This window comes from Podarcis filfolensis, assembly GCF_964270895.1.
Source record: "Podarcis filfolensis genome assembly, chromosome: 16".
Classification (NCBI taxonomy): domain Eukaryota; kingdom Metazoa; phylum Chordata; class Lepidosauria; order Squamata; family Lacertidae; genus Podarcis; species Podarcis filfolensis.
In genome coordinates this window covers 13,743,142-13,769,427 of record NC_139620.1, presented here as the reverse complement: position 1 = coordinate 13,769,427, position 26,286 = coordinate 13,743,142, and the positions used below count along the sequence as shown (strand labels likewise).

General features: G+C 47.4%; 1 protein-coding gene across 2 annotated transcripts in view; it reads right to left on the bottom strand.

Moving 5' to 3' along the window:
- Positions 1–25,425, bottom strand: part of RELA (RELA proto-oncogene, NF-kB subunit) — a 30,700-nt gene extending 5,275 nt beyond the window's left edge. Inside the window, exons 1-7 of one of the 2 annotated variants that reach the window (XM_083591824.1) lie at positions 24,998–25,425; positions 8,909–8,950; positions 4,435–4,586; positions 3,179–3,327; positions 2,355–2,446; positions 1,387–1,521; positions 632–736 (exon numbers count right to left, since the gene is read on the bottom strand). In XM_083591824.1, coding sequence (XP_083447950.1) covers positions 632–736; positions 1,387–1,521; positions 2,355–2,446; positions 3,179–3,327; positions 4,435–4,586; positions 8,909–8,950; positions 24,998–25,046 — 724 coding nt within the window. In that variant the 5' untranslated portion in view covers positions 25,047–25,425. Of the gene's footprint in view, positions 1–631; positions 737–1,386; positions 1,522–2,354; positions 2,447–3,178; positions 3,328–4,434; positions 5,734–6,795; positions 8,951–24,997 lie in introns of both variants that reach the window. The other variant, XM_083591825.1, reaches the window with a different exon arrangement.
- Positions 25,426–26,286: the final 861 nt, after the last annotated feature.

The window sequence follows — 26,286 nt, the reverse complement described above, 5'->3', positions numbered from 1 at the left end:
ACAAATGTGGAATCATCTCCTGCTCCCAAACTGAGAAATGGCCAACAGCACTTTTTGAAGGCAACAGGCCAAAATACCCATATACACACACCAAACAAAATGTGGAAGACTTTTTAACATTTTGAACACATCAGCTGACTCCTTGAAGTTGCCTGCCATTGGGCGAGATGCTGTGACATCAGGGCAAACCTCACAGAAAAGCCCAGGACTGAAGTGGGCAAACAGTGCTGGAAGCGAAGAGGTCAGTTTGGCCACATGGTGACTATAGTGAGCCTGCATTGAAAAATGCATAAGTTAGGGAGGATTTTAAAAGGGTTGGCAGACACAGGAGGCTTTAGAGATGGTTTCGGTCATTGTTATGAGCAAAGATGTGGCTGGAAGGGCTTTTTGAGTTTTCCCCACTACACTAAAAACTGCCTTAAGAATAAGAACAGCAACAGCAACAACAAAACAACAACAACAACAACAACAACACCATGAAAGGAAAACACAAATGAAAAGTTGAACCCTTGCTGCTGTTGTCCAGAAGTCCTTTGCAGCCTCTTCCAAGGCTTGACCTCTACATCTCTTCCAAAGCCCAAGGTGGCCAATGGAAGTAAAACCCTGCACTGAAAAGGGAGGCATCTCTTACCTTTCTGGACCTTGTCACAGAGGAGGAAGATCTCGTCTCCACCCAGGCAGCTCCCTGAATTGCGGTTCACACGGCAGATCTTCAACTCGGCTGTGTTGGGAGCACCTGGAGAAAGAGAGGGCGCCGGGGCCATCTTAATGACTCGGTGGCAGTGAGGGAATACAAGAGGCTGTGTTATGGAGACCATTGGTCCATCTAGCTCAGTACGGAATACACTGACTGGCAGTGGCTCTCCAGGGTTTCAGGCAGCCTACCTGGAGATGCCAGGGATTGAACTGGGTAACTTTTGCATGCAAAACGGGTGCTCCACCACTGTGGACCTTTGTTGAAAAATAAATATCCCAGTCCTCATGATTCTGAACAAAGGACCGAATTGAAAAGGGACATCTGAAGCTGCCTTATACTGGTCAGACCATTGGTCCATCAAGCTCAGAACTGCCTGCACTGACTGGCAGCAGCTCTCCAGGGTTTCCAAATCATGATTTAACGGAAGCCCCATTAATTTCAATCAAGTAGTTAGTGCACCTAACTCTGATCTGCATCCATTCCATTTCCTCAGGGATAGAATTATTTACTTGTTGGATGAAGAAGCTGCTGTTAAGTTGCTCTGGGACCCTCAGATAGAGCAGGATGCGAAAATCAAAAACCAATGAATGATCAGTGTTGGGTCTGCTCCACTGTCCATCCCTGGTTGGTCCCTCCCTCTCTAATAAAGGTAGCGGTGTGCGTCAGAGCCACCCCCCATTAGCACTCACGATTGTCATAGATGGGCTGTGAGATTGCCAGGGGCAGTTGGACCAAGCGCCCACTGCCTGCATCCTGAATCCACACCTGGAAACAGAGCCGAACCGCGTTCAGGTCATAGTCTCCTTTTAGCTCTTCCATGGACACTGGAATCAGGGGCAGGCGGGGAGGGAGAGAGAAAGCAAGAAATATAAACAATACAGTTAAGTCTAGAAAAGGGAAGTAAAAATTGTGCACCTGCATCTAGATGGTTCAACCCCTGGAAATGACAATTAAAGAGAATGAGGCAGCACAGGGGTGGGTCAACTGATTTCAGCTTGTGGTGCAGATTCCCTCCTGCGCAACATTTCAGGGACCGCATGCCAGTAGCAGACAGAGCAATGAATGCAAATCTGAGCCTGGAGGGCACCCTGGTATGTCTGACGATGGTTGGGCTTAGCCGCTGCTTTTACAGGGATAGGAAACCCTTTTCAGCCGGAGGGCCAGATTCCCTCCTGGGCAATCTTCTGGGGGCCACATGCCAGGGACTGTCAGGGCCAGAAGCAAAAGAGTGGGCAGAACATCAGGTGTGAATTTTAGATTTCTACAGAAGGCTAGTTTCTAGGCACACCTGCACACCCCTCTCCATCCTGGCAAGAGGCATTATCAAAGTTCAAGGGCACATTCTAGCTGGTCTAGAACAGTGTGAATCAGGGTGAGTGAGGGGCATGGTCTAGGGAGAGCCCCAAGAGCCAAACAAGGAGGCCTGGGGGGCCGCATTTCATCCCCGGGCTTGGCACTGCAGCATCTCTGAGACAGCAGGTTGCAAAAAAGGCCCTTCTCTGCTGGAGACTCCAAAGCAGCATTGCTGGTCATCACATGCACAGCTAGGTGGGAGAAATGGTCTGAGCTAGTCCAAGACAGCTTCTCACGTTCCAACAATACACCCCTGCCCCCCACAAAGCCCTTGACCACTGTCACGGCCGACAGCGCTCCTCACCATTGAACGGGTTGTTGTTGGTTTCGATCCGCTTGGCCACGGCCTTGTCCAGGTCTCGTTTCCGCACGCATTGGATTCCCAAGTTCTGGAAGCTAGGAAGGAGCACATGGAGCAGGCAGGGGTCAGTGTGCAGCTTGGAGGGAGGGGGAGAGGGAGGCACAAGGTGAAAGGCATCGGGTGAGAAGCACGGCTGCTTCCCCAAACACCAGCGAAGAAGATCCCCAAATCATCCACCTTCACGTGGAGATGGTGATGCTCTTAACACTGGCCCATCTAAGCTTGCTTTATTCTTTGTACAGACTCCCGTGTAAAGAGCCAAGCGCGGCACTCGCACTGGGCCGCCCGGCTGCTTTTCACGCTAACTTTTCTCCTCGCAGATCAAGGTTAAATGGCCGACAGTGAAACCTGCAGAGCTTCAAGCAGCCGCCGTCAAAACATGGCCCACAACTACCTCCTCTTGGGTTTTAACCTGCGTAGTTTTTTATTTTGGACTTTGCAGCTGCAGTGGTCGCGGAAGGGCAGTAGCTCAGCAGTGAGCACACCTGCTTTGCACACAGAAGGCTCCAGGTTCAACCCCAAAGGCATCTTTGCGTAGGGCTGGGCAAAGATACGCTCTCTGAGACACTGCAGTTGTTCATTTAGTTTGGCAGCTTCATCCCTCAAGTTGTGCTTATGTTTGCACTTTTGTTCACAGACGGCAATGGCTAGCGGTTGATGCAAATAAATAAACACCCACCCCCAAATCATCCTCCCAAATGGCCAGAGAAAAAGACCGGGGGGGGGGGGCAGATACCCAGCTCTCTCCCCTTCCCACATCCGCTCACCTGTGGATGGAGCGCTCTGGAGACAGCTCTGCTTCATAATAGCCTTCTTTGCAGTCCTTCCCCACCAAGTCGTGCGGGTGGGGCCGGTAGGGGACCTCCTTGGTGACCAGCGAAATGCGGACCTTGCCTGGGCCTGTATAGTTGTGGATCTGAAAGCAAAAGGCGGGGAAGCTGATGTGTGGCAAAGGCTGCAGCTCAGAGGCAGAGCATCTGCTTGGCATGTGGGAGGCCCTTGGCTCCATCCCCAATGGCATCTCCAGGAAGGACTGGGAGAGACACCTTGCGCCCCTGTAACCCTGGAGAGCTGCTGCTGCTTCAGCATCTCTTAAGTCCAGTGTTCACAGTAACCTTGCAGAGTAGGGTCGTACGGCCTTCCCTGCACTGCAGAAATGGGGATATGTAGCTCAGTGGCAGGTACAGCAACTGCCTTGCATGATTCAATCCCCGCTGGCATCTCCAGGTAGGGCTGCCTGAAACCCCCAAGAGTCATAGAACCACAGAATTGTAGAGTTGGAAAGGACCCCTGAGGGTCATCCAGTCCAGCCCCCTGTAATGCAGGAATCTGAACTAGATCATATGTGACAGATGGCCATCCAACCTCCACTTAAAAACCTCCAATAAAGGAGAGTCCACAACTCCCAGAGGGAGTCCATTCCATTGTCCATACAGATCTTACTGTCAGAAAGTTCTTCCTGATGGTTAGCTGGAATCTCCATTCTTGAAACTTGCAAGCCGTTGGTATGAGTCCTACCCTCCCGCAGAATGACACATGACCTCTTTCTTCACCAAGAGCCTGGAATGTTTATGATCATTCCATGCCAGCACACCAGTCGGTGTCAGGGGCTTCACCTCCGCAAAGGGCAATTAAAGTACAGTGGATGCTCGGGTTGCGAACGTGATCTGTGTGGGATGCATGTTCGCAACCCGCAGCGTTTGCAACCTGCAGCAGCGCGTCTGTGCACACGCGGGTTGCGATTTAGTGCTTCTGCGCTTGCACGACCGCAGAAACCCGGAAGTAACCCATTCTGGTACTTTCGGGTTTTGGCGGGTCCGTAACCCGAAAAAACACAATCTGAAGCGTCTGTAATCCTAGGTATGACTGCTTCCTTAAAATGATGCCTTTTATTCTGAAATTCACACTCCCATGACCACACATACAAGCCCTGCTTCAATCCCTCAACCCCCCAAAGACTTCTAAGTAACACTTATTTCTAGAAGAACCCCCCCGCCCCACTCCCAAGTGCTGTGGGGCTGACCTTGATGGTGGGGTGGGTCTTGGTGGTGTCTGTGCTGCGCTCCCCGGGAATGGAGCCAGCCAACCGCCCTTCGCACTGATAGCGGAAACGCATGCCGCGCTGCTTGGGCTGTTCAATTATCTCCACGACAGGAGTGCTGCTTGCGGGAGGGTCTGGAGGGAGACAAAAGACACACCTATATTAGTATTATATAAATTGTTAGTAAATCCTACCAATTGTTGTCGTTTTTTATTTATACACCACTCAATGCGAAAACAGGATTCAAAGTGGTTTTCAGAGCATAAAAAACAGGTGTGCAGACATGAAAATGTGAACGCACCCCCACTAAAACATGAAAAGCATCCATGATTAAAATACACAATGAATCAATCCCACAGAAACAGCAATTAAAACAGGACTCTCAGGTGGAGAGATCAAGAGAATCAAGAGACACCCCCTACAGAAGCCAGAAACACTTGGCTATTGTGTATTTTTGAAACAAGCCAGGATGCAGTTGGAAAATGCTTGTGTGTGTGTGTGTGTGTGTGTGTGTGTAGAAATTTTTATTATTTTCAAGGGCAAGCATTACAAACACAAAACAGGGAAACACTAACTAACAGGTAAGTTACATATAAAAAATAATAATAAAATACAATGCCCTATACATAGATTCTCACCAACCCTGGAGGTGTGAGCTCACACCAACAAATCCAAGCGCTTCGATTCTTTCAGTGATAATCACCTCATCAATAGCAAATAATACTAATGTTAGTCAGGCACCTGCATTGCACTGCTTTCAACACCGGCTAAAATTGTTTTTGTTGTGTAGCACAGCCTGCTAAGACATGTAATTTTATCACTGTTAGTTTATTTGCTCTCACACCTGTTGATTTTATCTGTATTTTGAGAACTGCATTACGCCTACTGTTTTTATCATATTACAGAAACCTTGCTAAATAAAAAATGAGCTATTAATGAAAGCCACCCCATTCCTAAAATGAAAATGACAGGCTTCTCTCCCAAGTTAATTCAATTTCTCTTTGGTGCCAGGCTTTAATCCCGCAATGGGGAGATGGTGTTGGGACCCCCAGAATATGGTCTGAAGTAAGGATGGGGAACCTGTGACTTTCCAGGCACTGCTGGGCTCCAGCTCTCATCAGCCTTGGCCAGCATGCCCAATGGTCAGGGGAAATGGGAACCTTCGTCCAGGAACATCTGGAGAGCAACAACTTTCCCATCTCCGGTTTATCCCTCATCTGCACTACACATTTAAAGCAGCACCATACCACTTTAAGCACACACGGCTTCCCCCAAAGAATCCTGGGAACTGTAGTTTGTTAAGAGGGATACGAGCTATGGGGAAACCCCTATTTCCCTCCCAGAGGTTCAGTTCCCAGCATGGCTCGACAGTCAACCCCTCTTCACTTGGAATTCAGAGAATTGTGGCTCTGTGAGGAGAAACAGGGGTCTCCTAGCAACCTTCAACACCCTTTAAAAAAACACCACCTACAGTTCCCAGGATTTTCAGGATGTGGGGTGTGGGTGGGAAAGCCATGACTGTGTACCTAACCTGCCACACCGGGCTGTTGTGAGGATTAAATGACGGGGAGAACCACGTACAACCCCTTGAAGAAAAGGAGATATATAAATGCAATGAATGAGTGATATAAGTAATGCATGTATAGCGCTGAGATGGGGCTTTAAGCCAAGCCAAACCCCAGCGCTAGCTGTCAGCTCTAAACAGCTGTGTCAGTGCATACAGACTTTCTTTCCCCCAACTAGATCCAACATTCGAGCGGAGGGGAATGGCTTTAGGGAGAGAAGGTCGTGATAAATACATACAGTGGTACCTTGGGTTACATACGCTTCAGGTTACAGACTCTGCTAACCCAGAAATAGTACCTCGGGTTAAGAACTTTGCTTCAGGATGAGAACAGAAATTGTGCTCTGGCGGCTTCACGTTGAGAACAGTTTCAGGTTAAGAACGGACCTCCGGAACGAATTAAGTACTTAACCCAAGGTACCACTGTATTTTTGACGCCACTGAAGGTTTTCCTTTTTCAACGAGCCTTTTGTGCTCCCCGCCCCTCGAATGTGGATTTGGAATCGTTTCATATATGATTTTTTAAAAAATATTGTTAATAACAAATTGCTTCGAGGCATTTTCATACAGTGGTTTTTAAATGAATGTGAGTGTTAACAGAAGCCTGAGCCCTCTTGGTGATGGGCAAGGTGCCCCTAGGTACACATCACACCTTGCGAATGGCTGACTCTCAATCCTTTTCATTTAAGAGAGAAAGAAGAAACAGCCTCTCCACCTTATTCCAATCCCCCTAAATCCAGTTGTCCCTTGCTGGGATTTGCAGCAACAACAAAAGGTACTTTCCCTGAAAATTAAGAACTGCCTGCCAACTTTCTGTCTGGACAGAGAAAGGAATGTTCCCAAAGTCACACAGGCAGGCCTATGTGTGTCCCCTCCTGCTCCCCCCCCCTTGTCAAAAGGGGCCCTGTTTTTACTCTGTCCTGTGCTCTCACACTGTTTCCTCTGGGAGTCAACTTCCCCCCTCCCCCTCCCAAACTTGGGGATTTCCCGATCCAAGCTTTGAAGCAATACAGGAATTTTTCTTTTTCTACTAGATTAAGTCACAGGCACAAGCGAAGTCCAGCCAAGCTTGGCAGCCGATGGTAACTGCCTTTTCCACTGTGCAGGGACAGAGGCCCCACCCCTCCAAAACTGTGGCCTGACCCATCTGTTTTGCTTGGCAGAATCAGTAACCCCTGTGTTCCCTGCGCCAGACTCCTTCGCCCGGGCTATTAAAAAAGAATTAAAATGCAGGGCGGATCAACCTGAGAAGCTAGAGAACGCTCCCAAGACAGGGGAAATCCCCACAACAGGGAGAGGCAGTACAGCAGGATCCGCATCCACCAGAAATCAATGACCTCACCCTCCACCGACACTGTGAAGCCAGGAAACAAGGACTATAAGTCATTTCTCTCTGCTCCAGTCACAGAACCTCCCAGCCAAGATGTGAATTAGGACTTAGAAATCAGAAACTGATTTATTCAAAATCCAATAAGCCCCTGCTCTCCTTAGCTTGGCCCACAACTTATTTCTGCTCTTCTAGTCACCCCAGGTGAGGTTTACATGTTTGTCTGTCTCTTGACCATTGCCCCTTCCGTCACAGAAGCCAGACAGCGACTGCAAGCATTCCAACAGTTGTTCCCTGCCCTGCTGGAGCAACATTCCACAACATTACAAGGCAGCTCAGCCAACCCATGTGAGAAGCTCCACCACCACCAATTATACATACCCAACAACTACTCCCTGCCCCAGCCAATCACTATCTCTCTACCCGGAAAAACTTTCAACTCCTGACTCGGCATCTTTTACAGCCAGAAAAGCTTTTGTCTCCGCAGCAGCCAGATGTAAGGGATGCAGTAAAAGAAACAGAGGGACCATCTGTTACAACACTAAAAATAATATACCAAAGGTGTGCATGGCTTCAGGAGTGTCCAGGACAGGATCCTGAACCCCAGAATAGGATCCTGGACAAAAAGATCTAGCTCATAGTAGAGGAAATTCACAAATACTGTATCCTCCGATTCTTGGAGAGTAAATATATTACTGCATAAAGCTGGATCGCTGAATTTCTGGTGCCAACAGCACCCAGCAATTAAAGATTTTTCCTTTCTCACCACCATAAATCCTACTCCTGCATTTATTATATTTTTTATGACAGCCCCTTTACCACTTCAAATGAGTGATATAGGAAATCTCAGTGTTTCAGAACATGCCTCTGTTTTTTTCTGAACTGACTTTTTTGAGTTTGTCTAAGAAGTCTTGCAACAGGTGGCCCGACACTGGCATTTTAACAGACAAAGAAATGGTGAAAAGTCTGGGAAAGCATGTTACTGAATATTTTTTGCTTAAGTCATGCCTTCATATGGGATTCCTTCAAAGCAGCCCTCGGGGGCCAATGCAGTTCTGAAACTAGTGTTCGAAACCACTGCAATGTGAACACTATTTCTGCTCTTGCTTGCAGAAATAAAACTCCTTGAGGTGAAACATAAAACCACGAGTAGTGAACACATTTACAAAATGCTTCAAAAGATACCAACACGATACTAATAAAATCTAAAATCACTGTAAATTAGGGTACTTTTTTGTTTTAGGAAGAACATAAAGGTTATAAACATTTGTAAATTCAGTGCCACGGGGCTTCTATTTTTTCTTAAACAAAAACAACACTACGACTTAGATCTTTATTAAGTTTATAAATGCTTTTAAATAAAATAAATAACATAAGCAAAGTGCGTGGCATCAGGTTGTGTTATTCTGAAACGAATAATAAGTTCTAAGAAAAGCTTAAATCCCATCTCCTTCCATTAAGGAAGTGGAAAATATCCTCCCCCTTCCCCAATTCAAAACTTCCCAGGAAATACTGTCATTTGTGATATGAATGACAACAACACGAAACCAAGACATGCCACTTACCCGGAAGACCCCAGTTATGTTGCAACAACAACGGCAGGAGATCTGGAGGAAGGAAAGAAAACAAAACACCAGCATGAATAACTGTGGAAAGCACGAACCTAGGAAACTGCTTATAAGGAGTCAGATCACTGGGCCATCAGCAGCCCTAAAGCTGCAGAATTCCCTCCCCAGGGAAGCACACTTGGCACCTTCACTGTATTGCTGCTGTTACCTGCTGAAGACACAACTCTTTAACCTGGCCTTTGATATTAGAGGTATGTTTTAGGACCCACCCCGTTCTTCCATTTGTAAATTGTATTTGCATGTTCTCGTGACCTTCCCTGGAGCCTTGTGGAGAAGGAAGGATATGAATTCCAGTCATGATGATAATGATAAAGATAATATTATGATGGCAAAAATAATGGCATCTGCACCAGCAGGGGCTCTCCACTAGGGTTTCAGACAGGAACCTGTCAGCTGTACTTGGAGATGCTAGGGGTTCAACCAGGGACGTTCAGGTGCTCTGCCACTGAGCTACAGTCCCCTCCTCCACCAGCAACTGAATGCCATGTCTTACTCAATACATAATCCATACATAGGCAGCAACTCCACACAGCTTGACCACCCAGCATTAGCCTTGTAAAGACTTCAGCCTTTACTTCAACCGCTGCGGTCTGCCAAGCAAAAGGTGTGTTGCTCATGATCACTTGACACTATGCAGTTAAGGAAATGATCCCAAGCCTGCACTCTTGCTTAACAGGATCAGCTCGGTGTCCACCTCCCCAGCAGGCATTAGGATATAAGGATGCTTCGCCTCCACTCTCCAAATGATCACAGAGGCCTCCCATTTATTCCGTGTTTGCAATGAGGCTTGAAAGGAACCCTCTGACTGGCAGCCAACTTTTTCAGGCCATGTCGGCGCACTCTGATTTTCAAGAGAGCGCTGTGGGTGCTGCTACCCGCTTTGCGTCTCTTCTCCCGAAACACGGGAAAGAAAAGATACGAGTGCACTTCTTGCTTCCAAGAGATCAGGGTAAAAGTTGGATCCGGCTGACTTACACTGAACCTCGAAAAGCACATAGAGCTGAAAGAGGAAGTGGGGAAGAGAGTCACTTTTCCAGCTTCCTGCTTAAGGCCTGTGGACCTTTTTTACCCCTTTAAAAAGTAACTGTGCTCGCCACCTTATGGCCAAGGGTCAACAATACCATGTGTGTGTCCGTGTGCATGCTCAGAGGCTTTGGAGCACCAGGAGAAAGACTGAAAGGGCGCCACCTGACACCACACTGGCGACCGCGTTGTAGTCAACAGATTCTCCCCAAACCTAATTTTAGTCTGGGGAGGGGGAAATTAACTCTTCCACAATTGTGGTTCCCCCAACACACACACACACACATTTCAGTATGGGAGAATCTGAGGAATTTTCCCATCATCCGATAAAGGGGAAACAAAGTACAGCTGCCACCTGTATTCTGAGGGTGATGAACCTTTCCCAGAAATCCTATTCATTCTGATTTCCGGAAAGTTGACATGGGGGGGGGGGGGGGCCAAGAGTCCACAGAGTGGTAAACTGAACTGGCAGAGAAGGTGACACGGGGGAGGAAAGTAAGCAGAATAGAAAGGGAGAAGAGAGACAGGAATACCCACAGGTGAAAGGAAGTAGAAAAAGGCAAGAAAAATAAAGGGCAAAAAGTGTTTTGAGATGGTAAGGAGAATGTGGAAGAAGGGATGAGCAAGAGAGAAAGAGGCAACAGGAAGATACCTGGTGACAGAAAAGATGGCAAAAGAAGGCGAGAGCAAAGAGAAGGTGGAAACTGGGGGGGGGGGAGGCAAGACTAGCGACGCAGGAGAAAAAGTAGAAGTAGCTAAATAGAGAAGAAATGAGAAAGGAGGTGGTGAAAGTTATGGAAAGCGAGAAAGTGACAGAAAGGCTTTCTGATTAAGAAAACGCAACCATTGTAAAAGTGAGCATGACTTCACTACTGAGGAAATGTAATTAGCAAATAGGAAGAGAACCTACCCAGTTGATGCTGACACAAAACCCCACACGTACACTATATAAAAGAATGTTTCACCCCCCTTCACCAACCTTATACCGCATACAACACTAATGTCTCATATCAAATGTAACTGATCTGTAACAAAGAGACACAACAACCTGAAAAGAGAGACAATGCATGTACTTTTGTAAACTAGGAAAATCTTTTAATAAAATTTATTTAAAAAAGAACTGAGCATGACTTGCCCTCTTGCTTAATGTCTACCATAGCCTTCACTGAAGAGAAAACCCCCAGAAATCAAAAGAGGATACTACTATTAAAAGTGTTCCGAAGTCTGACTAACAATACTTGGAATAAAGTTTCACTTGTTAGCATGCCAATACCTCAGTGTGGCAAGACACTGCCTGGTACTATTAAGTTTAAATCAAAAGTGAAAATGTGAAAGATGGTCTGGTTGGCAGTCAGAAATGGGTCTCTAGTCTGGACTGGCTGAAGATCACAAAAGCGTGTTTGGGAGCTGGAACTTCCACACAAAGCTTCCAAGACAGAGAACAGATACCTTAGGTTTTTATGTCTAATCTAGTTTAATCCTCTCTTTTTTTACAATAGGCCAACTGGTCTGAAGTGGCTTGTTATTCTGTAGTATATGTTCAGAACCATTTAGAAGGGAACCCTCTAGGTTAGATTACTTTTAAGTAAATTTCTGATTGGCTCCTTACAATATTTAATTTCACAGATTTTGTCACTGGTTGATACCACACTCTTCTCCAAGGAAGGAGGCAGGCTTTTACTGATCTCAAATTCATATAAGTATGTAAAACACCATTGGAGCCATTCAAATCAGGTGACTCAAGGCCCTGCAAGGACTTACAATGGGGGTGGAAGTTGTTGCTGGACTACGAGAGCCCCAAGGTCGGAGGCAGCAGGAAGTCAGTTGCAAAGGCCTCAGTCAGACCATCTGATCACTGGCCATGCTAGCTGGGGCTGATGGGACTTGGGAGTACAACAACATCCAGAAGGCTACAGGCTCCCCCATTCCTGCCTTATACCCCCCTTCCAGAACCTCCTTTCTGCAAGGAACTCTGCACATACTCAGAAACCCACGGCTCCACTCAAACAGGTACAAATGGAACGAGTTAAGTCGCAGCGACTTTTTTTGAGATGTCTGAATGAGGGATCAGTTTCGTCTAATCTTTCCCAGTTTTCCAAAAAAAACTTCTGTACAACATAGCAACAGCTGGCTGTGTTAACAAGCTGTTTCTCTGCAATTTCTCACTAAAAATCTCCCCTGTGAGTTCCAACGAACAGCTACCAAGCCACCACTTTTAAGTGTTTTTCTCCTGCTCTTCAAGATGAAAAAAAGAGTTCTTATGTTTATCTCACAAGGTCTGATTAAAGCCTGTACGTTCTGTACTTTGGCAAAGTAAATCTGGAACACCTTGTGCTTAGTATTTATGGAGTTGGGTTTAACTGAGGGGTCCCTTGCCAGAGCCCACCCTGCCAGAGCCCCAAAACTCCTAGGGCAGGGAAAACCTCTACAGCCCAAGGGCCAAATTCCCTTGCAAGCAGCCTTCCAGGGGCCACATCGCAGTGGCGGGCAGAGAAATATGTATGGAAGGCACAATTCCAGCTATATTCCAGCCACACCAAAGCCGAGAGGTCAGCACCCACACTTCTCTCCACCCAGGCAAGCAAGACACAGGTCTAGGACACATTTCAGACAGACACAAGTTCTGGAGGAGGGCAAAGACCAGGGCAAGTGAAGGCCACAGGCTGGGGAAGAGTCCCAAGCCCAGAAGGGAGGCATGCTGAACCACATTCAGCCTCCAGGCCAGAGAGGTTTCCCCACCCCTTTTTGTTTAGTGCATGTCAGGAGGTCCAGCCTAATAGGTGGAAGACTTTCAAGCATGCTTTTTATCTTTCTTTCTTTCTTTCTTTCTTTCTTTCTTTCTTTCTTTCTTCTTTCTTTCTTCTGGAATAAAGACTTCCTCCCCAATGGTCCATTGCAGCCACCCACAGAGAGCGATAGAAAGAAAAGAGAAAAAGGTGGGAGGCAGGCCTGTGTGTCATGGAACTGCAGGCTCGCTTGCACGCACACAACAACCAGAGGCCAGGATACAAATGTGGGCCTCCCCTATGTGAAACGGAAGCTGAAACTGCTAATGTTAAGTAACGCCAAGAAGAAAAAGATCAAAAGGCTGGACTGCCCTACCAGAGGCTGTGGTTACCCTGCAGCACAGAAAAAAACACTCTGAAGGTGGTAAAAGGGTGCTGAACTAAGCATCCTGGATTTAGAGAGAGAGAGAGAGAGAGAGAGAGAGAGAGAGAGAGAGAGAGAGAGAGAAAATGCATGCACACACAAGTTTCTAGTCCTTATGGCTTCAAAGGCAGGCTTGGAAGAGGCTGGGCAATGGCTGCCAATGTCTCAGGTGACAGCAAGGCGGCCAGATAAAACTACCAGCCTGTGTCTAGCAAAATAGTAAAAATTAAGGGTGCTAAACTAAGCTCTCATGCACATCTTTGCAATGTTTTGTTGCAGCTGGAAAAACTGGCTCCACTGGGTGCAAAGTTTAAATAAAACCTAGACATAGAACATTAATTTATCTCTCTTTTTAAACACAATCTCAGCTATACTGATTGACGCACAAGTGTGCAGAACTACAGAGCATGGCAGCTGGGGCTTTAAGCGTAGAAAATCCAAATGCAGTTGCCCTGCCCAGCCGTGAGCCTCTGGATTGGTGAGGGCAAGTCAAGTCTCTCTCTTTCTCTCAACCTGAAACCCACCTGAAACCCTACATTTAAAGCACATGGCTTCCTGGGAACTGTAGTCTGTTACGGGTGTTGGGTGTGAGGCTAAACTACAATTCCCAGGATTCTTTGGGAGAAGTCACGTGCTTAAGATACATGGTGTAGATGTTTATATCAACAATCCAAACGGAACATGTAGAGCACAGTTCCTGAATATTCAAAATACATTTCTTGCAGTTACATTTTGTTCTATTTCCTTGGTTTCCGATCATAAAAAGAGGGCACTGCTGGACCAGGCTCAGAGGCCCACCAAGAGGACCTGGGGGCAATAGCCGCTCTCCCCACTTGCGTTTCCACTCAGTCTTACTCAGAGGAGTACTGCCTTCCGCATGGAGGCAGAACATAGTCATTTTGGCTAGTAGCCGCTGACAGTCTTATCCTCCATGAATTCGCCACATTTGTCACTATACGAAAGATAACGCAACCAAAGCAACATAAAGAAAAATAGGGAAAAGTTAAAAAGGGAAGGGGGAGCCTGGGTTAAGGTCTATTTCTGACCATATAAATTGGAAATACAAATCTGAGCTGTGCAAGTCTCAAGAAAACGTGACTGAATGGTCTGGTATTTCTTCTTCTCATGCTGATACGTCACCAGTTCAAATAAGGACAAGGAATTTAACCCATCACTGCATGCCAGGCAACTTTCTCCCATCGTGCAACTCAGAGCGAAGCACAAATGGGGTTCCCAAACAGTTGAAAACCCAAGTGCAGAGCAGACCCATACCTGCTTAGCTTCAGCGAAGTGGTACAGCATCATGTGCCTTCAGACCAGGGTTTCCGCAAACTTGGGACTCCAGGTGTTGTTGGACTACAACTCCCATCTTCCCTAGCTAGCAGGACCAGTAGTCAGGGATGATGGGAATTGTAGTCCAAAACCGGCTTCCGGCACTGAACTGCTATGGGTTGTATCCACTGAAAGTCACTTGATCCAGGGACAGTGCACATATCTATTTTTCTTAATGGTGACGTGGACCATTCATAACATAAGAATATTCTTCGAAATTGCGAGCAGGGCAGTGGGGTGGGGTAAGTGAAGACAAGCTACAACAATGAACTACAACGTTGTTCACTGCTCCTGCTCAGGCTGCACAGAAAAAGGCATTTTGGTTCCTGATTTTATCTGATTGTGCAGCTAAACTATAATGGATAGAGTTCTACAGGATGTGTTGCTAGTGCTGTGAAAGCAGTCAAGATCCAAGGATCCCTAAACATGCACGTCCAGAGGGTGGAGATGTCAGGCACCAACCAGCCTGGCACCCAGCCATCTCCACTTGGTCACAAGTGGCTGATAAAAAGGTAAAGGGACCTCTGACCATTAGGTCCAGTCATGGCCGACTGGGGTTGCAGCGCTCATCTCGCTTTATTGGCCAAGGGAGCCGGCGCACAGCTTCCAGTCATGTGGCCAGCATGACTAAGCCGCTTCTGGCGAACCAGAGCAGCACACGGAAACGCCATTTACCTTCCCGCTGGAGCGGTACCTATTTATCTACTTGCACTTTGACGTGCTTTCGAACTGCTAGGTTGGCAGGAGCAGGGACCGAGCAACGGGAGCTCACCCCGTCACGGGGATTCGAACCACCGACCTGCTGATCAGCAAATCCTAGGCTCTGTGGTTTAACCCACAGCGCCACCCACATCGCTAAGTGGCTGATAGTCAGGTGCAAAATGCACCCGCTAATTTCAAACACTGTGTGTGGCCCCAGGAAAGTTATCCAGAAAGGAATGCGGCCCTTGGGGTGAAAAAGGTTCTTCCACACACACACACTAAGTCACCCAGTAGGAGAGCTTCATAGCTACATGGGGTTGAATCCAACTAAGTTCTACTCAGCATAGACCCAATGCAATGAGCCTATGCTAGTCACGTCTATTGACTTTGATGGATCTCGTCTGCATAAGATTGGTAGCGGAGCCAACCCATGGCTTCTGAACCTACCCTCCCCAGACCTGGTCAGACACTCCTAACCACACTGGCTCTTGCGCCACCTGATGCCACAGCAAATCTGCTTCAGTCTTTTTTAAGGTGCCACAAAACACACTGGGGGGTTTCTGCTGAATGAGACCTTACACAGTTTCCCCTTAGGAAAACAAAACTGAACAACTACACACAGGCATACCACACAATGCAGAAGCTGAGAGAGCCCCCCGCCCCAAGGAAAATTGAGTTTCAAAAACAGACACATAATGTTCTTTGTTTCGGGCCCCAAAAAGAGGAAGTTTGAGAGAGACACATTTCCAGATACCCAAACGCTGACGGAAAACACAAGCTTTAAGAAACGGGGACCGGGCTCGATCTTACAAGAGAAAAGGGAAAAGAAGGGAGAATAACCAAGGGTATTTCTTGCCTAAGGGATATGGAATGCAAATGAATTGTAGAAACGCCATAATTCTACATTATTCTCTTTTTTAAAAAAGAAAGGTGCATGCAGGTGTGTGTAAATGAGTGTACATGGAGAAAGAGTGACTAAACTTTTTTTTTTTAGGTAAGGAAATAGAAGGTGCCAGGATTCAAATCTACCTCATGATCCATACTCTGATCTGGAAGTCCTACTGACGGGCTTTCACTGCACATGCTCAGAGGGTCTCCCACTGACTACCACTTTGCAAACAGTTTCTATGATCTGTTTGCAAGGAGTTATTGTGTCATTTATCAGAAAGGAGAGAGAGATAGCGGACCCAAGTCAGTCTACCCAAAAAAGCTGCTGCTTGTTGTTTAGTCATTTAGTTGTGTCCGACTCTTCGTGGCACCATGGACCAGAGCACGCCAGGCGCTCCTGTCTTCCACTGCCTCCCGCAGTTTGGTCAAACTCATGCTGGTAACTTCGAGAACACTGTCCAACCATCTTGTCCTCTGTCGTCCCCTTCTCCTTGTGCCCTCAATCTTTCCCAGCATCAGGGTCTTTTCCAGGGAGTCTTCCCTTCTCATGAGGTAAGCCTCATTAGGTGAAGCCTCAGCTTCAGGATCTGTCCTTCCAGTGAGCACTCAGGGCTGATTTCCTTAAGAATGGAGAGATCTGATCTTCTTGCAGTCCATGGGACTCTCAAGAGTCTCCTCCAGCACCATAATTCAAAAGCATCAATTCTTCGGCGATCAGCCTTCTTTATGGTCCAGCTCTCACTTCCATACATCAGTACTGGGAAAACCATAGCTTTAACTATACGGACCTTTGTTGGGAAGGTGATGTCTCTACTTTTCAAGGTTTGTCATTGCTTTTCTCCCAAGAAGCAGGCGTCTTTTAATTTCGTGACTACTGTTGCCATCTGCAGTGATCATGGAGCCCAAAAGTAAAATCTCTCACTGCCTCCATTTCTTCCCCTTCTATTTGCCAGGAGGTGATGGGATCAGTGGCCATGAACTTAGTTGTGTTTTTTTTTTATGTTGAGCTGCTACGTTGCAATAAATGCAAAACTAGCCTGCTGGGGAGCAGATAGAAAAAAAGACTGAGAGCTCCGTCCTTCCTGAAGCAGTCCACTGCATTCCCACTGCCCTGGTGTAGTGGTTAGAATGTCAGACTAGGACCTGGGAGACCAGAGTTCTAATCCCCACTCAGGCATGAAGCCTAATCTGGGTAACCTTGGGCCAGTCACTATCTCCCTGTCCAACCTCCCTCACAGGGCTGTTGTGAGAATAAAATGGTAAGGGGGGGGGGCGGTTAGAAGCATGGATGCCACCTTGAGTTCCTTAAAGAAAAGGTGGGATACAAACATAATGAAGTTAATAGGTACAAAAGACGGATGGAGCAGCCTCTCCTCCCACCTTCTGCCAGCCAGCTCACTCATCTGCATGCCCTTCCTTCTCACCTATGGTGAGCAGGCAAGGACTTAAGGAGAATGGAGAGTTAGCACACAGGATTTTCCTACCTTAACTGACAGAGCTTCTTCAGGGTCTCAGGACTGGCGGTGGTGCATATCAACGTCTACTGGACCAGGTTCAAAGGGGGCCCACCTAGTCCAGCATCCTGTTCTCACAGGGGCCTACTGGATCCCCATGATGGCAAACCCATAAGCAGGACCCAAATGCAACAGTGCTCTCCCCAGCTGCCATTCCAGCAACTGGTGTCCAGAGGCCAAGTGCCTCCAACAGCAAAGATCACAGCCATTGTGGCTGGTGGCCAATGATACCTTTATCCTCCAAGTTCATGTTGTCTAATTCTCGTACGAAGCCATCCAGCTGGGTGGCCACTGCCACAACTTGTGGGAGCAGGTTCCATCCTGTAATTCAATAGCTCTGCTACCTGAGAGCCAAGCGCCAGGAGACTGAACCTACATGCAAAGTCTAGGCAAGTGGTTCTCAAACTTTTTTTTGAGCAAATGCTGGCTTGAGGCACATCAGGTTTTTTTGTTGATAAGAAATACAGTGGAAAACAAAAAACTATATTATACTGAAATGCTTAAATGTTTCTTTGATTGTCCTTGAATCTTCCCATCCTCTCCTGGCACACCACCCACTTTAGGTCTAGGGCTAGGCTCTCCCCGTGCCATTTAGGCCCTCCTTAAAGAGCTGCCTTGCAGCCAGATGGACCGTTGCCCAACAAAGACCAGTACTGCCAAGCTGGCTATTGGCTCTTCCCAGTTACAGGCTAAGATGGACCTTCCCTGTTCCTATTACCTAAGAATCCTGGTTTATGGCCTGGAACAACTTCCTTGCCAAACTCATATATGCAAATCTGGACCCGCAAGGGAGACTTCAAAGAATGTGCAGAGGGGGGTTGTGGGGGGGGCCGTGTGAGCTAGCCCCTCTCCCACCATCCCTCCCCCTCAATTCCATGCATTTGACATTAAGTACATATTTCCCTCCAAAACATTTCTTATTGAGTTTTAACACAGAGACCTGATGCACACACATTCTATATATGTGCCGATTTGCTTTGAGTGTGCAGAGCTCCTGAGGAGAGAGCCTTGCCCAATCAGGGCCCCATCCCACACGAAGCTCCACACATGCATCAGTGCAACTACATAGAACTCCTTCTAATGCACATCAAATGTGCAGATGTGAGAGGAGCATGTTTGTGGGCACAATGTTTGTGGGCACAATGGTGCAGCCCCTTCACCCCATTATTGTCCATATCTCAGCTGGTAGAGAGCATGAGACTCTTAATCTCAAGGTTGTGGGTTCAAGCCCCACGTTGGGCAAAAGACTCATGCATTGCAAAAGATTACCCTCGTGGTCCCTTTCAACTCTACAATTCTATGAAATCGCCAGTCAGATTTTATTTGTCTACCAAATGCAGATTACAGCCAGAAAAACCACATCTGGGACATCGCTATTTGTAAAAAAAGGAGAAGAGACCGGGTTTCCACCACATACCTTTAGCAGGGTCTCTACACCCAGACAGTCAGAATCCAATTACCAATTACGTACATTCTCAAGCCACGCAGAGTAGCTCGACTTCTGCACTGCAATTATGCTTTTCAAAAACTTTCTTCTCCACATCGTTCGCCCCCCCCCCCCCATGTAATCCCTGCATGGTGCCAGTGATTCCCGGAGATTGACCTTCTGTATGCAAAGCACATGCTCTACCACTGAGCAACAGCTCTTCCCAAATAGGAACATAGGAAGCTGCCTTATAGCATATCAGAGCACTGATCCATTTGCTTCAGTATTGTCCACACAGATTGGCTGTGAGTTTGTTTTACTTAATCCTGCTGCCTTGAGATGTCGGTGGGCGGCTAGACTTGGGACATTTTTCATGCAAAGTATGTGCTCTGCCAGAGCCCTACATTCCATCCCCAAAGGTAGAGGACAGAGGTTCTGCTGGAGAATGTAGGGATTTGTCCCACTCCCACCACTACCCTTGCACACTAAGCAAGAGCCACAGATTTGAACCAATTCCCTGGCTGAGGGTCTTTCAGAGAAGCTGTTCCCATGAGCTTCCAATGAACTCCAGCATATGCACATACCCCTTTGCAATGACACCGTGTTGAAAATTAGCTAGGCGCCAGCGTGTTTTGCATCTGGCACAGGTCTAATTGCGACCATGTAGAGATCTCTGGATGCCAGGATGGTGACTGGGGAAAGTACAATGTCCCTTAGAGAAGGATCTGAAATATTTCCCTTGAAGCTTGGATTTGTTTTATTCTGCATTGTTTTATTTGATGTCTTAATGTGTTGTAAACTGAGATTTGTTCTTTAAAATATAAAGTGGTACAGAAATGAAATGGACAACAACCACCATCAATGGGGGGCGGGGAATGGTGCCTAGACATTCTGTAAGCTAGGTTTAAGATGCCATTTGGCAATTAGATATCTGAGCTTCTAACACTGAATGACACCTAATTCTAGATGGAAGCAAGCAAGCTCTGATTTCATGCTGGTCACAGAAATGCAAACTGTACAAGCTCCACAACCACGAGCTTGTATTTGTCTTCACCACCAGCTATTTCATTACAGTAGCACCTCGGCTTATGTTACCCTCGGGTAGTGTAAACTTCGGGTTGTGAAAGCGGCAAACCGGGAAGTGTTTCACCATGCCCGCATGCGCAGAAGTGCTCTACTGCACTGCGCACAGGCGCAGAAGCGGTCCCCCCGGTTGCGGAAACCTCAGGATCCAACCGGAGCTCTGGAACGGATCCCATCCGCAACCGGAGGTACCACTGTATTTTCATCCCAAAGAGCTCAGAGTGGCAAATGTGTTTCGTAGCTCCCATCCACTTTATCCACACAAACAGTGTAAATAAGGTATGGTCAGGCTTAGAGGAAAGATAAAGAGCCTGGTGCCCACAGATGTTGCACTACACCAGCCCCAGCCAGCAAGGGCAACAACAGATGATGCTGGGAGCTTTGGTCCAGCAACAAATGGAGGGACACAGTGTCCCTGCTTGTCAGGGCTGGTCACTGGCATAGCCTTGTCAAGGTGCACAAGGAAAACTAAGCCAGAAATTCTGCCCATTCTTTTCTTTTGAGGCACAGGAATAAGGGTGTAGGCATTTGGGCCTTTGGAGCTATGCTGTAGCTAGGCCTGCCCATTTTGGAACAGGTCCCAGTTATCTTGCCCTGCGACTCAGATACATGGAGAGGCCAGAAGATGAAGCACTTCCTGTCCTGACGGAGTTTTGCTTTTCCCCAAAACAAATCCTTCTCATTGGCTTGAATTCTAAAAAACAGCACCATGCCAAATTGCTTAGTGCTTTGCAGGAGAGCCCCAGAGCCTGTGCTTAGTTTATATGCTAGCAACTGCCTTCACCACTGCATTAACTACAACACCGCCTCCTGCACACGTGGGGCTGGTGAAAAGAGTTTCAGATAGGATACATAGGATAGTAGCCCATGGCCCAAGGAGTTGCATGCAGACTTCATGCCTTGGCAGCTCCAGGAAGAGATGCATAAGATCCCCAGCAGCAGCCACCGCCTGGATAAACTGGGGGGGGGGACACCTTTGGCCCATGGGCCAAATTTGTCTCACAAGACATGTTTCCCAAAACCACACCCACCCGCCCCCCATGCCAGATGTCAAATGCATAATCAGATGCAAGGTAGGTACAGACACATGTCAGCTGGCTGGGCAACTGAGCTCCCTGTGGGAAACTCGATTGTGCAGCCAATCCCTGCACAGCACAGGCTTGAAGTCAGGGCCCATCAATGGTGAAGCAGTGATTCCAAATCTGCTGATCAGCAGCGCCTCAAAGCAGCATGCAGGCCTCTTTAAAAGTGTCATGCGGTGCTTTGATGTCCTGGGGGTCACTGATCACCGCCTGATGTCATTGTGATGTCAGATTCAGCCCATGAAGGGTATGTGAGATAAAAATTTGGCCTGCAGGTCAAAATCCGACTTCCCGCTCCCTGGGGTAGATGGTGGTGTTAGACAAGCTACCTAAAGCAGCAGCTAGAAGAAGAAGAAGAAGAGTTTGGATTTGATATCCCGCCTTTCACTCCCTTTAAGGAGTCTCAAAGTGGCTAACATTCTCCTTTCCCTTCCTCCCCCACAACAAACACTCTGTGAGGTGAGTGGGGCTGAGAGACTTCAAAGAAGTGTGACTGGCCCAAGGTCACCCAGCAGCTGCATGTGGAGGAGCGGAGACACGAACCCGGTTCCCCAGATTAGGAGACTACCGCTCTTAACCACTACACCACACTGGCTCTGTGCAATGCTAGCTATGTTCATACATCACAATACCCAGGGTTGCTGGCTTATTATGGTTCATCAGGAACAGTAGGATATACATGGAATCAATCAATGCCTCAACACAAAGCTAACAGGACCAAACAACAGCTTCTCACAGCCCTGGCACATTTATTTTTCTCACCATGGTAGGCAGAGCCATCACCTCTGTGATTCAGGAACATAAACTAAGGCAGTGACAGGGAACCCTGTGGCCCTCCAGATATTGGTGAACTACAACTCCCATAACCCATGTGCAACGCCCGTGTCAGCTGAGGTTGGTGGGAGTCCAACAACATCTGGTGGTCCAGAGAGTCCCCATCTCTAAACAAACAGCAGAGTTTTAATAAACGGTGCAGTTTTTGTAATTTGATGTTTCTTTTTGAAATTATGAAAGTGTACAATGTTGTTTCTCCCCACTGCCTAAGGCAGGGTCTGGGGAACCCATCACCCTCCAGATGTTGGACTGCATCTTCCATTGTTAAGGCAAGCTCCTCCCCAATATTTTTTTATTATAAACAGTGTTGGGTTTTTTTTAATAAAACAATTGATCATCCCTGATCAATGGCCATGCTAGCAGGAGCTGATGGGAGTTGTGAGTCCAACAAACACCTGGAGGGACGCAGGTGCAAGAGGTAAAAGACCAAGAAAAGGAAGTTTTTTCATTTCATGCAACTGTCAGAATTTGTTGCAGTATAGAGCCAGTAGGGCAGAGTACTTTAGAGTGGCAGACTAGGGCTAGGGGGGTCCCCTCAGGTTCAAATCTACACTCAGGTGGGCAAACTTCAGCCAGTCACTACTGCTGAGCCTGGCCTACCTCACAGGGCTCTAATGGAGGGAACATACATACCTTTGTTAAAAGGTAGCATCATGATGACAGGGAAGAATCATTTGGGAAAGGATGAGCAGCTTTATTTGTTCCCACCCTAGCACATAAGAATTGGTTAGAGGGCACACATGCATCACTGCCATTCATCAAAAACATTGACAGTTTTGGATTGTATTAGTCGCACCCAAGAGTAGGTCCATTTAAATGAATGAGATGACTGACAGGTCTCTTCATTTCAAGAGGTCTACCTGGAGTAGAACTCAGCTGGATACAACCCAGATGAGCACACTGATCACATTCTCACAGAGCACAGCAAGATATGATGGCCCGTGTTAGAAACTGAGATATGAAAGCTAGGAGCTAAATGGCACCTTAAACCTAGGTCATGGGCACCACTTTAAACCTAGGTCATGGGCAAACGCTGATGATGGGCACTAGGGTGCCCCACAAAGACAAACAGAAGACAGCAACATTCCAAAGATCATAAAAAATCTAAAATACCTGAGCAAGTAGGAAGGTCTTCAGCTGGCACCTAAAAAGCTTGCAAGGTGGACACCAGATGTGCCCCCCATGAGGAGAGGATCCCTAAGTTTAGCTGCTCCCCCCCTTCGTGAAAGCTTGAGGTACATTTGAGAAGGGTAAATTTGAGAAGAACTCTAACAGAAGATCTGAAGATGCATGCAGGCTGATAGTACTACATAAACCATAATCACTACAAAACTACAGAAAGTCAAATATCACTGCGCATCAACCAGCACTAAATAATCCAGAAAGGATAACCAACTAAAAGCATTCGGGACCAGCCGTGTTTGGGGACAAACCTCTATTACAAGTTAATTCCTCCCTGCCACCAGCTCCAACAGCAAAATCGAAACTGTGAGCCCTATCAGTCGAAGACAAAGGATAAAGTGCACCAGTAGGAAACAACACAGAAAGGAGCCATAAGTGAAGCACATAGGAGCAATTTCTTCCAGGAACCAGTCGCAGGTCCAACTTGTAAGCAGGCTTGACCAACCTGGTGCCGTCAAGATGTTTTGAACCACATCTGGCTGGTGGAAGTTGTAGCTCAAAACATCTGGAAGGCACTAGGTTGGCCTAGAAACCTACAAAGTGTGCATGGTGTATCATCCCCCCCCAACCTCCTCCTCAGATGCCCATCCTCTCATTTCAACTCAGAGAATGCCCCTGCTGCAAGAGGAATACCCCCAACCAAATACCACTCCCTCTTGAAATCAGCCAATCGCTAGGCTCATTTTGCACCTGGCTATTGGCCACTTGCAACCAAGTGAAGATGCCCAGGCACCAGGATGGCATCTGACACCTCCACCATCTGGAGAGGAATGCCTGGGGATCGGTGGATCTTTTCACACACTAGCAACACATTTCATTTATTGCTCATCACATAGGGAATGTTTATTAAGAAACCAATAAACATTTCTCCTCCTCTCCTCCAAATCAGAGACATCTCACCTCACACCTTCCTAGTTTTATTATGTTTTTATATATGTTGGAAGCCACCCAGAGTGGCTGGGGCAACCCAGATGGGTGGGGTACTAATAAAAATTATTATTATAAGTTAACAGAGGACCAACCATTTCCCTCTTCCTTCCTAACTCACCCCTTTAACCCTGGCCTTTGACAGGTAAGACATTTTTGTGGGACCCATCTCATCTTCCATTTTTGTTTTACTCTGTACACTGCTACATTTGCTCAGGATTGCTTTGTTTTAATAGCTGCATCTGAAAATCGTTTTACTTGCATGATTACATTGCTGTAACTCAATTTGGAACTTCACAGCTGAGGGAAAGTGGTTTTTTATTTTTTTTAAAAAAACATACTTAAGAATTACTGAAATCAACCCAAGATAGCCACTGCCATTATTTTCAACAGGTCTACTCAGTGTTTTTCTTCTTTTTAAAAAATGTACCAGTACTGCGTACACTTGAGTACCCCCGGGGGGGGGGGAAGCACTGGGCCTTCTCTGAGCGGGGCCAGCACTGGATCCGACCCATAACTGCTTACAACTCACCAAACTGTGTTTCTGTGTGTATTTGTTAATGTTTTGTATCATTGGCTAATGGCACGATGTATTCTAATGATTTCAAATGTAAGCGAATAACAACGACGACGACGACGAGGAAGAGAGTTGTGCATCATTTGCTAATGGCAAAGTATGCGTTTGTGTTGCCAGATGCGTTGCGACGTGAACAACAACAACAACAAAGTGGAGGGGGGAGAGGAGGAGGAGAATGCACACCCCTCCTCCCTCCACTAAAGCGGGTGTGGGGAAGCCCCACATCTGGGGCAGAAAGGCAAAGATGCCCCCACCCCGGACCCACAACTGAGAAGGAGGTTGCAAGCAGAAGGCAAAGGCACTCACCGTCCATGTTGGCAGCCTGGAAGCCCCCCTGGGGCAGAGAGTCCCCCATGCCAGTTGGGTGGGGAAGGTGTGGGGGGGACACCACCGCCACGCAGGCCCTCGGGAGCAGGAGAAGAGGCGCCTCCAAGGAAGGAAAGAAGCCAGCCCAGAAGCCGTCGGCGGTAGGCGGCAGGCCCAGGCTCCCTCCCCGCCCCCCGAGTCCCACTACTACTACTACGGCGCAGCAGGAAAGGGCGCTCGCAGGCGGCGGCGGAGGCGAGACACGCAGGCGCACCCAGCCCGCTCCGCTGGAACCTCGGCAGCAGCAGCAGCAGCAGCAGCAGCAGCAACGCCTCGGGGCCGGAGGAACCACCGCCACCCCGCCCCACGTGACCCCGCCGCCTGCCGGGAAGGCGCCGCCTCGCGCCGCTTCTCGCGCTCATCCTCGCCGCCCGCCTCTTATGCAAATCGCGGGCCTAGGGGATCGGGCGCAAGTGCCTTACCTGGCTCAGGAGGGAAAGGGAACCTCCGAGGAGAGCCCAACCTGGATTCTGTTGTATTTTATTTTTAAAAAGCAATAATAAATATTTTATTAGTGTTATGTTGCGGGTGGCAATGTTTTATTCTGTGAAGCGCCCTGAGATTTTATGAGGAAGGGCGAGGTATATAAATCTTAAGAAATGAAAAAGTATGCAAGCACAAGAAGCGTTGTGCGTCCCAACATCCTCGCTTCTCATGCGCCTCTCAGAAAATAATAAAAGGAGAGGAAAGCAAGGAGACTACCTATGAAGGGGTTGCGGGGTGGAGAGGCAACATAACAAAAGCTATGTAATACGAGGAATGAATTAAAAGGAAATATATTTGAAATATACTCGGAGTTCTGTAGTGATTTCATGCTCTCTATTGCAGTTTGTAAAACAGTGATTGAATTGCCCACCAAACCTCAGGCTTTTATATACATTATTTACACAACGAGTCCCATCTGATTGGCTGATTCTGCTTCCCTCCTGGAGCCTGATTGGTCTTTTCCTGCAAGCCAATCAGTTATTGCAGTCTAGGATCCTACTTGCCTATTGTTCTAAGATCCAAGCTTAGTAAGGTAAAAAGAAAGGTAAAGGGGTAAAGGGACCCCTGACCATTAGGTCCAGTCGTGGCCAACTCTGGGGTTGCAGCGCTCATCTCACTTTTTTGGCCAAGGAAGCCGCGCATGGAAACGTTTACCTTCCCGCCAGAGTGGTACCTATTTATCTACTTGCACTTTGATGTGTTTTCAAACTGCTAGGTTGGCAGGAGCAGGGACCGAGCAACGG